Source organism: Rhinopithecus bieti, unplaced genomic scaffold, assembly GCF_001698545.2.
Source record: "Rhinopithecus bieti isolate Rb0 unplaced genomic scaffold, ASM169854v2 scaffold_20150, whole genome shotgun sequence".
NCBI classification, from domain to species: domain Eukaryota; kingdom Metazoa; phylum Chordata; class Mammalia; order Primates; family Cercopithecidae; genus Rhinopithecus; species Rhinopithecus bieti.
The window spans coordinates 3,370,286-3,386,261 of NW_016810565.1; the positions used below are offsets into that span (position 1 = coordinate 3,370,286).

Sequence of the window (15,976 nt, forward strand, 5' to 3'; positions counted from 1 at the left end):
TCATGCCTGTAGTCTCAGCACTTTGGGAAGCTGAGGTGGGTGAATCACTTGAGGTCAGGAGTTTGAGACCGGCCTGGCCAACATGGTGAAACCCCATATTTATGAAAAATACAAAAATTAGCTGGGCTTGGTGGCACACACCTGTAATTCCAGCGACTTGGGAGGCTGAGGCAGGAGAATCACTTGAACGTGGCAGGTGGAGGCTGCAGTGAGCCAAGATCGCACCACTGTACTCCAGCCTGGATGAGACAGTGAGATTGTCTCAAAAAAAAAAAAAAAAAAAAAAAAAAAAAAAAAAAAAAAAAAAAAAAAAAAAAAAAAAAAAAAAAAAAGACAAAAGAAAAAAGAAAAAGAGAAATGGCTGATTTTAAGTCTGGGGAAGAGAAGCTACTAAATGAGCCCAAGGGATATCTCACTGTGTCAGAAATCAAGGAATCAAAAATAAACGAGGCTATGTAAAAAAAACCACAGCAGCACTGTGGCACTCAGTGATTGAAATTATGCCATCTGAACGCCAGAAAGACTAATGATTTTAGCACACAAAAACACACTGAAATCAACAATAATACATTAGTCCACAATGATATTAAAACAAAGAGAAAGCTAGAAAAAAGCTTCAGCTGTCACCATTAGAGGGAACTGGTAATAAAAGACAAAGAATTAAGCTTATCCTCCTTTTTCAGTAGGAGTTCCATTTCAAGATAACCAAGTATCTCTGGTTGATAAGAAAAATCACTGCTTTCAGAAGAATGTTAGAATAAATGTTGAATTCTCTAGTGAAACTACTGACTCAGGAAAGGATTATCAACTGTTGTTCAAGACATTAGTATATGGTTGACAGGGAATACACATTGGCAGGACGCCAAAATATACACTGCAGATTATTACTAGACTTTTTGAGTTGTAATGGGAAATACGTAATTGTTCAATAGAGATATCAATCTATCATCAACTGAATTCACTAGTAAAACTGAAAATTTAGCATCACTTCTGATGATAGGCAACCAGAGGCTATGCATCCCTCACAATAATGACACTATCTCCTAAGTTATAAAGCATTGCCTTTGATGTACTTCAGCCAAAAAAAGATTTCCATTTACAGGAACCACAGGGGGGTAAGTGGGATATATTGCAGAACAACTGGATCAGTTGATTTAACAAACCAATGTTGTGGTTTTAGGCACTCCCAGATTGGCAGTGCCTCCAGGTGTCTGGCAGAGCAAAAACAAATCCCTATTGAACAAGACACTTTGATTCTAGGTTTCAATTTATTTCAAATATCTGAATACAATGACCAATACACAATAAAAAAAAAATCAGGTACACAAGGAAATAAGACATCATGAACAAAATGTGACAAACACCTCAGATACTAGTATGACCTGACACAGGCTATAAAACAGCTGTGTTTACTATTCTTATGACAAGTTTTGATTGTGTGTTCAAGAGAATAGGAAAATATTTTAAAATGACACTGCAGACTGAAAAAAGAACCAAACAGAACTTTCACCAATGAAAAAAAAAAAAAAACCCTGAAATTAAAAGCTCAAAGGAAGGGTTTAACACATATAGACACATCTGAAGATTTACAATGAGTAACAAAAATTGAGAAGTATGCGTTTCAAAACTCTCATATCAACTTAACAGGGCAATCTTATGTCTACTGACTATAATGATAAAAACATTGTGGGTGTATTTTGTAGTTCACTTCTGTAATAATTTATTTTATTGTATTTTATTTTCTGTCTGATACATAAAGGCTCATAGCTGGGATACAGTATGTTATCAATTTCAACAACAAGAACAACCACTTTTTTTTTTTTTTTTTTTTTTTTTTTTTTTTTTTTTGAGACGGAGTTCGCTCTGTCACCCAGCCTGGAGTGCAGTGGCCCGGATCTCAGCTACTGCAGCTCCGCTCCCGGTGTTATGCCATTCTCACTGCCTCAGCCTCTGAGTACGCTGGGAACACAGGCCGGCGCCAAAACCACGGCCGGCTCGTTTTTTTTTTGTATTATTTTAGAGAGACGGGGTTTCACCGGTGTCTAGCCAGGTGGTCCTCGATCTCTGACCTCCGTGATCCGCCATCTCGGCCCTCCTAAAGTGCTGGGATTACGGCTTGAGCCACTGCGCCCGGACCGAACAACCAACTTAAAAAAGACAAAAGATCAAGGTAGACATCTCTCAAGAAGGGCAGACAATGCTAACGGCATATGAAAAGATCCTTAATTTTCAGTCACTGGGAAATGCAATTGGAAACCAAGGGCACCATTAACACCCACAAGAATTTAAGCTATAATCAAATAGGCATAATAATACTGGCAAGAATGTGGACACATTCTCATACATTGCTGGTGGAAATGTAAATAGTGCAACACTTTGGATAGAGGTTTGGCGTTTCTTTTTTCTTTTTCTTTTTCTTTTGAGACACAGTCTTGCTCTGTCGCCCTGGCTGGAGCGCAGTGGTGTGATCTCGCTCAATGCAAGGTGTGATCTCAGCTCACTGCAACTTCTACCTCCCAGGTTCAGCGTTCTCCTGCTCAGCCTCCGAGTAGCCTGGGGCTACGGCGCCCGCCGCCCACTTGGCTAATTTTTTGTATTTTTAGTAGGATGGGTTTCACCGTGTTAGCAGGTGGCCTTGATCTCCTACCCTGTGATCTGCCTGCTCAGTCCCAAGTGCTGGGATTACAGGCTGAGCCACGGTGCCCAGCCAGCAGTTTCCTTAAAAAGCTAACATCAAACTTGCATACAAGCCAGGATTCCACTCCTAGGTATCTATCAAGGAAATGAAATATAACTGCTCACACGGCTCTATGCAAATGTTCCAGCGCAGGTTACTCAAAAGCAGCTAAGAAACAGCCCAAATGTCCATTAACTGGTGAATGGATAAACCAAAACGTGGTATATTCTCTGACTGATATATGCAGATTAAAAGAAACAACTGACTCAACACAGAGGAATCAACACATGACAGCAGATGTAAAAGACTAACTATGGTATGATTCGCTTATATGAAAGTGTCCGGAGAAAGTAAGTTAGAGACAGAAGCAGATCAGTGGGTGCCTGCATCTGGGGGTTGGGCGTCGGAAATTAATGGTGAATGGGCGAGGTAACTTTTTGGAGAAGATGGAAACATTCTAAATAGAACTGTGTGTGGTTACACAACTCTATGTATTTGCTAATACTAATTTTCCTTACAATGGGTAAATTTTTAGGATTGTAAATTATGCTCAATTAAACTCTAAAAAAGAAAAGCCTATGATTGAAGTTCGGAAGAAAAGCTAGGGATAAAGGGCTGAAGTTCACTCAAGTGATACATGGCTTTAAATTCTTTTATTCTTAAAGAACTAAAACAGTAGTGAACTCTCTACTCAACTTATAAATGAACGAAAGGTTACAACACGGACATAGGATAATTAGATAAAGTGCAGATGATAATATTGAACAAAAGAGCAAGTCAAAAAAAATGACCTTACAGCGGAGAGCATAACCACCAAGCAGATGGGAAAAGAGATTAAAAGGGGTCGTTAAACATGACATGTACTGAGTGAGGCAGAACCCTCGGCTTTCTAAATGAACCCACTAATGTGAATGAAGCTACAGATGTTTCATAGGAAAGCAACAGGCCTGAGTTCCAAAGTCCAGATCTTTAAACGCCTATTTCATGGACACGATTCGCACTTGTGTTGTTTCTGAAATCCAGGTCATCTCATCATCGCGCTGGATGCCGAGTTGGCAGTGTGAGGGAGCTGCGGGAAAAAGCTTCTGCAGGCCACCCCAGGAACCATCACGAAGTGCTGGTGACAACGAATCTTAGACGGGGCAAAACACAGGTTTATGAAAAGAAGTAAACCACAGACCAGCTCCATGTAGTAAATATGGAAGCAAACACTCTAAAGAAAGTTAGTTCCAAACACTATGAAAACACAGTGACAACACTGACAAAATGCAAAGACACTTCAAAACCAGAAAAGCTGTCAACACAGCAATTATAATAGTAACATCTTAAGGAGAAAATCATATGGCATTTGACCAAATTCAGCAGCGGTACCCACCTAGCATGCACTGGCATGGCGCCAACCAGCCTGCATGGGTCCAGGAAGAGTCCTGTGAGCGTGGACTCTGGAGCACCAGCAGCCTTGCAAAGACTGCTTACCAGAAACCAAGAGCCACTGTCCCATCAAATTAGGAAACGCCGAGCCATTTACTGAAACGGGAGAAAACAGGAGTGCCTGCTATCACCTCTGCTCTAGGGTTTGTTGGTCCTTCTTAGTGGCAGAATGAAATTTAAATCGCTGGTGTATGTTGGCACAAATAGTGGAAGAGAGATAAAAGAATCCATTGCAAATAACAGGACTATATATGCAGACTGTAGTGGAAACATTAAGACTAATACGAAAATGTGGTAAGGTGATGGCAAAATATTTAAAACCAGTAGCTCTAGATGAGATTTAGCAAAACCAATCAGAAGTGGAAATGGGAAAAAATATAACCCAGTCACAAGAGTGACAAGCAAAAGCTATAGAGTATTTAGAAATAAATTTACTGGAAAGTTAGAGATTTACAAGAAAACCATAAAATTTTATAAGTCAGAAAACAAGACCCAGAAAATGGGGATATATACCATCCTCCTAGATGGAAAAAAGATATCAATTTTCACCAAATTAATATGTAACTTTAATTCCAATCAATTATTGTTTTCTGAACTAGATGAAATTATTTTAGTATATATACAGAAACATTAATGTTTTAGAACAGCCAAGAAATAATTATCAAACAAGACCAGTGAGGGGAACTGGCTTGATCCATGTGAAATCCTCCTGGATATGTGGATTTACTATGGAGAATTTACTCTTTTCGGGAACAGTGAAAATGTAAGTGTCAGTGGAAGAACATTGCATGCCATTCTTACTAGGTATAATAAAAAACGAAGGAAATGGAGATTGAGAATAGAAAACAGATGTAGAACAGATGTAGAACAGATGTAGAACAGATGTAGAAAGGGGCTTGTGCAGAGACTCCTCAGAAGAGGTAAAGGAAGTACGCTGGAGGCCGGCATACACCGGTACTTGTTGCATGGGCTGTGCCCCGCGCATGGAATAATATACGACGACAAAACTGACAAATGCAAAGCTGGTTCAAAACCGGAAAATCTATCAACACAGGAATTATAATCTTAACACCTTAAGGAGAAAATCATATGGCATTTGACCAAACTCAGCAGCAGTACACACCCAGCATGCACTGGCTGAGGTAGGGCATGCATGGAAAGGTGCGGCACATGGCCAACCTTCTGTATCATGGCAGATCCAAGCCCCAGCTGTGATGGGCATTAGGGACAGGGCTTGGGATACGAAGGCCCAACGATGGCTACACAAAGCCTTTTCCCTCCGACTCTCGGCCTCCAGAGGGTACTGGAAGGAGGAGTTGGTACCTATCCCTTTCCTTGCTATCTCACCAACGGGTTGCTCACTCCAGGAGAAGAGGGGCTTGGTTTTGTTTAATTCTGTACCCCTAGTACCTAGAATAGCTTACACAGGCGCTCAACACATATTTGCTGAATGAATGAACAGCATGAGAAACGTATATTCTATTTGGGAAGAGGAAGACTAATCAAAATGACTTAGCATGCATATTATCTACCACAAAGGTAAACCAATTATAAGCCAAATACAATACAAGCTCTAGAAAATGCAAGCGAGAACCTGGATTTCTTTTTTTGTTTGTTTGAGACGGAGTCTCGCTGTCACCCAGGCTGGAGTGCAGTGGCCAGATCTCGGCTCACTTCAAGCTCCGCCTCCCGGGTTCACGCCATTCTCCCGCCTCAGCCTCCCAAGTAGCTGGTCTACAGGCGCCCGCCACCACGCGCAGCTAATTTTGTTTTGTATTTTAGTAGAGATGGGGTTTCACCTTGTTAGTCAGGATGGTCTAGATCTCCTGACCTCGTGATCTGCCCTCTTCGGCCTCCCAAAGTGCTGGGATTACAGGCATGAGCCACTGTGCCTGGCCGAGAACCTGAATTTCTAGCAAGTGGGGTACAAGAAAATTCATCAATCCATAAATCCACCCACCCATCCACTCACCCATAAATCTACCATCTACCCACCCTCCCTCCCTCCCTCCTTCCACCTGGCAAATCTGATATCTGCTTCACAGTGTGGAAGGCTTGGGAATACAGCTATAAACATGACAGACTGCTGCTCTCACTGAGTTCATATTTACTTTTTTTTTTCCTAAGACAGGATCTCACTCTGTCATCCAGGTTGAAGTGCAGTGGCACGATCATGGCTCACTGTAGCCTTGGCCTCCCAGGCTCAAGCAATCCTCCCACTTCAGCCTCTCGAGTAGCCGGGACCACAGGTGTGTGCCACCATGCCCAGCAAATTTTATTTTTTTGTAGAGACAGTCTCCCTATGTTGCCTAGGCTGGTCTCGAACTCCTGGGCTCAAGTGGTCCTTCTGCCTCAGTCTCCCAAAGTAATGGGATTATAAGCGAGAGTCACTGGACTGGTTGCTGAATTAATATTCAGTGGAAATTAATTATAAAAGATCCATTATTATAAATTTAAGGTATGAAAAATGATATTTTATTTAGTATATCTGTCTTATATTTTAGTAATTATAAAGGCTTTAAGAAGTTCACATTTGACTTTAGGGTCCTTACTCTGTTTTCCTTGATAAGGTTTTAAGCACCTCAATCTCAAAATCTAAAGGAAGACTTTTAGGGATTAAACAACCTGAGATTGAAAGGGATGGCTGTGTCATTTGGGGAGAAATTCAAAGTAAAGAGTACTTTTTCCTAATTTCATATAAGGAATGCTTGAGGTAATCCCTAATGACTCATAACAAAGCAAGTCCATAATGTACTATAGTCCTCACTTTAGAAACGTAGAGAACTTCAACGATAATTTTGACAATTATTCTACTTGGAGTAATTCCTTTCAGAATTGCTACAGCTCTAAGACAAATGAGAAGTAATTTAAAAGAAAACTGGCTAGCTTAATACCATAAATAAAAGATGTTCAGCTTTTCCTGTTTTCTTAGTGTATTATGCCTATACTATGTTGTTAAACTTTTATCTTAAATAGCTCTGGAACTTAAAATGTTAATTGGGTAAACAAGTTAATGACATTCAACCTAACAAAACAAAACAAAACAAAAAACACCTCAATAAAGAAAAGACGACCCTGCAAAATACAAACACAGCAAAGGAATAAGTTAGCACACTATCAAAACATCGCTCCTTCACTCCAATAGCCACAATTTAACTTTTAAAAGACAAATAAAAATTACCTTTTAAGGATGGTAGTTTTTGAAGTTCTCTATTATTGCTTGCGCTAAACCTTGAAGAATTTTGCCGTTTGTCTTTCTTCACTATAGGCTGAGAGACTGGTACTTTTATTTTAGCAGATACTGTAGACGGGACAGCAACAAGGCTGTTTTTCCTGACGGAAATTTGCTTCCAAAACAAAAACAAAACAAATGAATATGTACAATGGTTGTATTTTTTAGCACTATTAAAATATAGAAAAGCATATACACGAGTCTTACTCTGGGGCATTCCCCTTCACTCCATGGAAGACATCATTCCTTAGAATGGCTGGAGTATGGGGCTTATGTCCCACCTTCAGCAATGCTAGACTGAGAGATTCAAAGATACACCTAATTTCTCGTATCTTCCTTCAAACTTTTGATTGCTAAATATTTACCACATAGGGTGATGTGGCAGACTAAATAATGACCCCTAAAGATGTCCACATCCTAATTCCTGGAACCAGTGAATATGGGACCTTGCTTGGCAACAGGGACTCTGCAGATGGGATTCAGTTAAAAATCTTGAAATGGGAAGATGATCCTGGATCATCCAGGTGGGCCCAAGGGAATCACATAGGTCATTACAAGAGGGAGGCAGGAGGGAGACAAGAGAAGGCAATGGGATGACACAAGTAGGGGTCAGAGAGAGATCTGAAGATGCTACATGGCTGGGTTGGAAGATGCAGGGAAGTGGCCACGAGCCAAGGCAGGCAGGCGGCCTCTAGAAGGTGGGAAAAGCTGGAAATAGATTCTCCTCTAGAACCTCCAGAGCCATCACCACCCCGCTGACACCTTCATTTTGGCCTCATTTCAGACCTGCATGCCAGAATTGTAACATAGTAAGTTTATGCTCTTTGGAGCCGCTGCATGTGTAACTTGTACAGTGGTGCAAGGAGATGAATACAGCTGAGTATCTCACAAAATGCTAGATGTTCCCTGCTGGCTCACCACTCAGCCTTGAACATGCGTCTGAGTGCTTTCCCTTGAGCCCCAGGAAAAGGATCTGCTGGAGCGGTTCTGCTGCCATTGTCCCAGGCTCCCGGTGTGTGTGCCCATTGCCAGGCTGCACCATAGCTCCAGGGCTGGTCAACACCCCTGTGGCCAACCTGCAACGCTGCCATCTGAACTACTCAGTAGAGGCGGAGAGAGTCTGAGGATGCACGAAGCAGAGGAACCAGGGGTCCCTGTCATCCACACAGGCCAAAGGAGCTCACCAAGGGGGTCTGTGGAGCTCAGCTGTCCTCTGGGCCCCCCAGCTGAAGGGGTCTCTGGGTAGCAAGCAGTGATCTGGCCCACAGCTGTTTGCTGCCACCACTGTCCAGCAGTGACAGCCAACAGCTGCTGTGTCGACCGTCAAGATGATTTATACAATGTGCTTAATGCCCACCCTTCTTGTCTGCCCAAAGAAAGGGAGTCTGTGTCTGCCTATGTGCGCTTTAAAAAGGCTGTCCCGCTCTGAGACAGTTTGCTTCTGTGTCCCCACCCAAATCTCATCTCAAATGGTAATCCTCACGAGCTGAGGGAGGGACTTGGTGGGAGGTGACTGGATTGTGGGGGCAGTTTCCCCCATGTTGATCTTGTGATAGTGAGTTCTCATGAGATCTGATGGCTTAAAAGTGTTTGGCAGCTCCCCCCTCCCTTTCTCTCTCTCTCTCTCTCCTGCCACTGTGTAAGAAGTGCCTTGCTTCCCCTTTGCCTTCTGCCATGATGGTAAGTTTCCTGAGGCCTCCCCAGCTATGTGAAACTGTTAGTCAATTACACATCTTTTGTTTATAAATTACCCAATCTCAAGTAGTTTTTTATAGTGAAAATGAACTAATATAGACTCCATCCTGGAGACACAAACCCATCCAGTTTAGGGTCAAGGAGAGTAGTAGACACACCAACTGCAGCCCCAAACATTAATTTGTTCTCATCCTTGAATGAAATTTTCGTAAGCAATAAGAGCTGCTTTACTTTCTACTAAGGTGCTTAGGAATGCCTGCTAAGAGCTGTCTGATGTGACATACTGCCGGAACAGCAGGCAGACTCTGACCTGGGAGGCAGGGGCCTCGGTTCCCTTCCCTTCTCTCCCTTGGTCTGTGGCTTTTTTTCGCAAAAGGTACTTTCTTGGGCTCTGAGCTTGACATCTGTCAATCTTTTATCATGAAAGCCTGGGTCTTTCTTCCCTAAAAGCCCCTCCATAACCAGCTCCTCCGCAGATCCCCCAGTTAGACAGTTTCTACTCCGCCTTCTCTGGGCGCCCCTGGCATTGATTCCACAGCTTGGAGGAGCTGCTCCTAGGAGCTGTCCCGGCTTTAGATGTTCAGTCACATATGTGCGTGTTCCAGTAGATAACCCTCTCCATCTCCTTTTCATTTCACTATAGTGCCAGCCCAGCACTCACAGCGAGGACCTTGGGTAGAGGCCAATGACAGGGCTCCCCCGTGGCTTCTGACCCCAGCTGGAAGGTCAGCTGCATGGAAGGTGGCCCAGCCTGGGGAGCTCAGAGGCAAGCCCATGGGTCCTGACTGCCATGGGGACACACTGAGGATAGGCTTCTGCCCCTGAGACAATAAGAAGTCAGCCCTCAGGCACAGTCCTGAAGGGGCCCTTGGCCCTTTGGCCACCACGCCCCACTCCTCTCTCTTGTCAGGGCCAAGGCCAGAGAGACAAGCCACTCTGCCGGCCCTGCCCAGACCAGCCACCCGCTGCCTGCCCCACAACACTGTGACCTGATGCTCCCACCAACTCTGAGGGGACATCTTCCTCCCTGATGGGACATCAGCTCAGGAGGGCAGGGTCTGTCTGCATGAGACACTGCCTGTCCCTGGGAAGGTGAGGTGACTTCCCTGAGGAAGGAGCTGCAGAGCTGCCCAAAGCAGATGCCACCAAGAACTTGGGCTCAAAGAGGGGAAGAAGGAGAGAGAGAGGGGGAAAGAGAGGGAGGGGGAGGGGGAGAGAGAGGGGAAGAAAGGGGGGGAAGGAGAGAAAGAGAGAGGAGGGGAGAGAGGGAGGAGGAGGGAGAGAAAGGAGGGGGGAGAGAGGAGGGACAAAGAGAGAAATAAGGAGAGAGAGGGGGGACAGGGGAGAAAGGGTGGGGGAGGCAGAAAGAGGAGAGAGAGAGGAAGGGGGAGGGGGAAAAAGAGAAGGGATAGAGAGAAAGGGGATGGGGGGAGGGGGAGAAAGAGAGAGGAGGAGAAGAGGGAGGGGAGAGGGAAAAAGAGAGGGCAAAGGGGGAGAGAGGGTGAGAAAAACAGAGAGGGGCGAGAGAGGGAGGGGAGAAAGAGAGAGGGGGAGGGTGGACATGAAGGGGGAGGAGGAAGACAAGGGAGGGGAACCAGGAGGGGGAGAAAGAGAGGAGGGAGAGAGGGAGGGAGGTGGGAGAAAGAGAGAGGGAGAGAAGGAGGTGGAGAAAGAAAAGCAGAAGAGAGGAGAGAAAGAGAGAGATGGGAGAGAGGGGGGCGAAGGGGGAGAAACGACCGAGGTGGAGGGAGGAAGGGGAGAAAGAGGAGGAATGGGGAGAGGGGGAGAAACAGAGAGGGAGGAAGAGAGGTGGAGGGAGAAAGGGAGAGGAAAGGGAAAGAGGAGGGAGGGAGAGAAGAGAGGAAGCAGAGGGAGGGGGAGAAAGAAAGGGGGAGAGGGAGAGAGGGGAGAAAGGGGAGAGAGGGACGGGGATGGGGAGAAAGAGAAGAGAGGAGAGAGAGGGAGGGGAGGGGAGAGAAACGGGGAGAGATGGGGTAAGAAAGGGCGGGGAGAGAGGGAGTGGCGAGAGGGAGAAAGAAGGGGGAGAGAGGGAGGGAGGGAAGGAGAGAGAGAGGGAAGGAGGAACACAGGGAGAGAGGGAAGGAGGGAAGGAGAGTGAACGAGCGAGGGGCTCCCTTGGGAGCAGCTGCCCCGGGCGGGTGGGCGCAGACGAGGGTGGGAGCGGGAGCGGGCGCTGGGGCGGGATCCTGGGTGCCGCTCCGGGACGCCTGGCCACGGCCACGGCGAGAGGACGAAGCCCCCGAGACGGGACCGAAAGGAAATGGGAGAGCGCGGTTTGCGCGAGGCCAAGCAGAGGGTTGGAGGCGCAGCGCAGGAGGCCAGATGCGCATCCTCCGCTTCTTCCCCGGGGGGCCGGCTCCCCTCCTCCGGGCTCTGGGGCGAGGCCAGACCGCGGCCTGGGGCCCATGCCCGAGGCTCTGGAGGCGGCCGGCGGGAGCTGAGGGTCTCCTTGGAAAGCCGCGACAGACGACACTCTTGAGAAAACGTGGTTGGGGCAGAGGGGTGCGTCAGGCGCCCAGGAAGGCGCAGGCTAGCTAGGACAGGGGCGGGGAGGCTGGGGGGCGGCAGGAGGGCCCGGCGGGAGCCCACGCGGGGCCGTGGCGACAACAGGAGTGAGGTCGAGCCTGGCCCCACATGTACAGCGCCCCCGGCAGCCTAGCGGCTCAGGGGCCAAAGTCGCCAAGGTCGCTGTGCCACCGGGAGACGCAGGGCGGGTTGAGGATTGGGAGGGTGGGGAAGGTCTGAAGGGGTCCCCGGGCAGAGGACACAAGCCAGGGTCCCGGGAAACACGGCGGCTGTAAATAAGCCCTCCTCCTGGGCGCCAGACACCACCAACACCGCTGGTTCGTGGACAGCCCGGAGGGGACCCTGCCGCAGCCCGACACCCGGCTCCCTCCCTGCTCCTCGGATGTCCCGTAAAACTGCAAAGACTCCTCCGGTGGCGGCACTGCAAGGCACCTGTAGCTTGAGGGAGACAGCTAGGGAGGAAGGCTGGGGAGCGGCTGCCCCATGTTACATTCCATGGTTCAGGCCGAGCTGGTGCATCCTTAGCTTACAGAGAGGAAAGCAGGGCTCAGGCTGTGGGGTGAGCGCCTGAAATCACCCAGTCAGTGCTGCAGCCAAGTCCGAGCCTCAGTCCCTGGACTCTGGGTCTGGGGTTGAGCCAAATGCTGGGCCCCAATTCCCCCCTTACACCCCATACCCGAGCAATTCCATGCTCCAGTGCCTCTCAAAATCCTCCCTTTCTGCAATTTTATCATAAACGGAACAAACTGCCACCACTTATGTGCTAAGGACTAAGTGATATGCCACTTAAGAAGTATTTTTAATGCCGGAAAGTCCAGCCTGAATCTGATCAAGCCCTGAGGTCTAACCACCAGTTCTTAGGAAAATACGAGAGAGAGGGGAGTGTGTTAACCAACAGGGATGCGATCTGCACGCAGGGAACGTGGGGGAATGGCAGGAGGTGTCCTCCCCGCAGCACCCGGCAGTCGCGCCACCACACTTTAGCCCAGGTGAGCCTCCGCTGTGGGCCCTGACCCTTACATGCAAGCAGCCCCTCCCCCAAGTGGTGACAACTAAGAACGTCTCCAAACATTGCCAAATGTCGGGGGGGGGGGGACAAAATCACCCTTGGTTGACTATCATATCCCTCAAATGTATGGGAACAGCCTGATTTAACAATTAAATTTCAGGGAGAAAAAGGAGAGGAGGAACCAGCACATATCACAACCTAGTGTAGTGTATGTACCTGATTTGGATCTCAGGACTCAATTCCATTCAGGACCCAAACCAACCAACTGAAAAAGGGAGGAGGGGAGGGGAGATTTAATGCTTACTCCTGAGAGTAAGCAATTGCAGTTAATATTCTTAGGTGTGACAATCACGTTCTGGTTCTTAGAGTCCTTGCTGTAGGATACCACAGGTGGGACTTACAAATAAAATATGATGACTGAGATTTGCTTCAAAATAATGTAGTGTGGGAAGAGGGCCGTGCCCGTGGAGGAGGAGGCCTGGATAAGACAAGACTGCATGTGGATGACGGCCAAGGCTGGGCAACAGGGACCTGGGGCTTCCCTATACGATTCCCTCGACTACTGTGTATGTGAGAGTAGTCCAAATGAACACGTTATTCCTCCCTGCATTAACCCCAGCTCCTATAGACCAGACAATCAGAACACCTTCCCTCATCTTTCTCCCAATCATATTTTCAGTGTTGGTGGTACAGTGGTGACCACAGCTGCCTCCAATCATATTTTCATACGCTTACCGGACTGACTTTTCCAAAGGTCCATCAGACCACTGCCCTGCTCACAAGATGCCAGTGGCTCCCCACTTGCCTGCAGGAGAAAGTTCAAACTCCATAGCATGGGGTCTGAGCTCAGCCGCTGTCTCCCCTACACTTATTTTTCCAGGACTCACCTCTCCATGTATGGGAGAGATGAGTCTCTCCTTTATATCAGGAATGCTGGGCCACTCTCAGATGCTCAAATGTTTTCTGACCCTGCCCTGTTTCAATGCCTGTTTCTTCAGCGTGAAATGCCCTCTCCCGTTTCCAAACTCTCACCCCCACACAAAGCTTTTGATCTACTCAGCCTTCAGTTCTAGCTCAAACGCCATTCTCTTTAACGTGTTCCCCACTCCTCACACGTGCAGTCAGGCCCCACCATCTCCTCAGTGTTCTTAGGAGGGTTCCCTTACACTTACGTCAGGCTTGGAATCCCATGTCTGCTTCTACAAAGAGATTCTGAGCTTGTTGAGAGCACGGACACATCTCATGTCCCCAGTATCTGGCAACACTCAGGCAGGCTCCAGAGCTTGCTGCATCTCCTTCACACAATCACTGTCTCTCAAGTCCTTAATTCCAGCCTTCACACAACCACTTCCATGCACACTTGATGTTCCAGCAATATACCAAACTACTTGTCCTCCCAGACAAAACCTAGTTTTGCATGTCTTTTCAGATATTTTATTTATGTTTAATTTTTTTTTTTTTGAGACAGGGTCTGTCTGTCACTCAGGTTGGGGTGCAGTGGCACAACCATGGCTCACTGCAGCTTCAACCTGCTGGGCTCAAGTGATTCTCCTCCTTCAGCCTCCTGAGTAGCTTAGTCTACAGGCACTCGCCACCACGTCTGGCTAATTTTTGTGTTTTTTGTAGAGACAAGGTCTCACTATGTTGTTCAGGCTGGTCTTGAACTCCTGAGCTCAATCTTCCCACTGTGGCCTTCCAAAGAGCTAGGATTACAGGTGTGGTGAGCCACTGCACCCAGCCTCAGATCTTTTAAAAGTGCATTTGGCTCAAGGTAGTATGATACTGGCATAAGGACAGACATACAGACTGATGGAATACAATTGAGAGCCAAGCCCATTCACTGGGAAAAGAACAGTCTCTTTAACACATGATGCTGGGACAAGTGGAGAGCCACATGGACAAGAATGAAGTTGGATGCCCCCTCACACCACAGGAAAAAATCTAATTCAACATGGATCACAAACCTAAACAGAAGAGCTGAAACCACGCAACTCTTAGAAGAATACAAAGGTAGAGCTTCGTGGCCCTGGATTTGACCATGGTTCCTTAGCTATGACACCAAAAGCACGAGCAACTAAAAAGAAAACAGATAAACCAGACTTCATAAAATTAAACGTTTTGTGCAAAGGACACTATTAAGAAAGTGAAAAGACAACCCACAGAATGGGAGAGCATATTTGCAAATTACGTAAGGGTCTAGTATCCAGAATATGAAAAGAACTCTAACAACTCAATAACAAAAAGAAAACCCGATTAAAAAATAGGCAAAGGACTTGAACAGACATTTCACCAAAAAAGATACACAAATGGCCAAACAAGCATATGAAAAGACGCCCACCACCTTTAGATGTCAGGGAAATGTAAATGAAAATTACAATGACATACCACTTCACACCCGCTGGGATACCTATTCTTTTCAAATTGAAAATAACATGTTAGCATGGCCAGGCACTGTGGCTCATGCCTCTAACCCCAGCACTTTGTGAGGATTGCTTGAGCCCATAAGTTCAAGACTAGCCTGGGCAATATAGTGAAACCCCTTTTCTCCATTAAAAAAAAAAAATAGCCAGTTGTGGTGGCATGCACCTGTAGTCCCAGCTACTCAGGAAGCTGAGGCGAGAGGATAGCTTGAGCCCAGGAGTTCAAGGCTGCAGTGAGCTATCATCGTACCATCGCACTCCAGTCTAGGTGACAGAATGAGACCCTGTCTCAACGAAAAGACAAGTGTCATAAAGGACATGGACAACAACTGGAACCCCTGTCTATTGTGGTGAGAATGTAAAATGGGGCAGCTGATATGGAAAACAGTTTGGTGGTTCTTCAGCAAGTTAAACTTAAAATTACCATCCAAAGCCAGGTACGGTGGCTCACGCTTGTAATCCCAACACTTTGGGAGGCCGAGACGGGAGGATCACCTGAGGTCGGAAGTTCAAGACCAGCCTGGCCAACATGGTGAAACCCCATCTCTACTAAGAATACAAAAATTAGCCGGGCGTGTGGTGTTTGCCTGTAATCCCAGCTGCTTGGGAGGCTGAGGCAGGAGAATCGCTTGAACCCAGGAGTCAGTCAGAGGTTGCAGTGAGCTGAGATAGCGCCACTGCACTCCAGCCTGGGCGACAGAGCAAGACTCTATCTCAAACACACACACTAAAATGACCATCCATATGACCCAGCAATCTCACTCCTAGGCATATACCCAAAAGAACTGAAAACAAAGTGTTCAAACAAAAATCTGTACACAATGTTCACAGCAGCATTATTCACAATAGCCAAAAGGTAGAAACAACTCAAATTTCCATCAACTGATGAAACAAAATGTGCTATATTCAAACAATAGAATATTAGCTATAAAAAGAAATGAGGGTTTGGGAGGCCAAGGCACGCG

At 46.7% G+C, this 15,976-nt stretch overlaps 1 protein-coding gene across 1 annotated transcript in view; it reads right to left on the reverse strand.

Moving 5' to 3' along the window:
• Positions 1–15,976, reverse strand: part of PPP2R5C (protein phosphatase 2 regulatory subunit B'gamma) — a 169,503-nt gene that overhangs the window by 136,737 nt on the left and 16,790 nt on the right. The window contains 1 exon segment of the mRNA XM_017892288.1: positions 7,290–7,455. Within this exon segment, the coding sequence (XP_017747777.1) occupies positions 7,290–7,455 (166 nt within the window).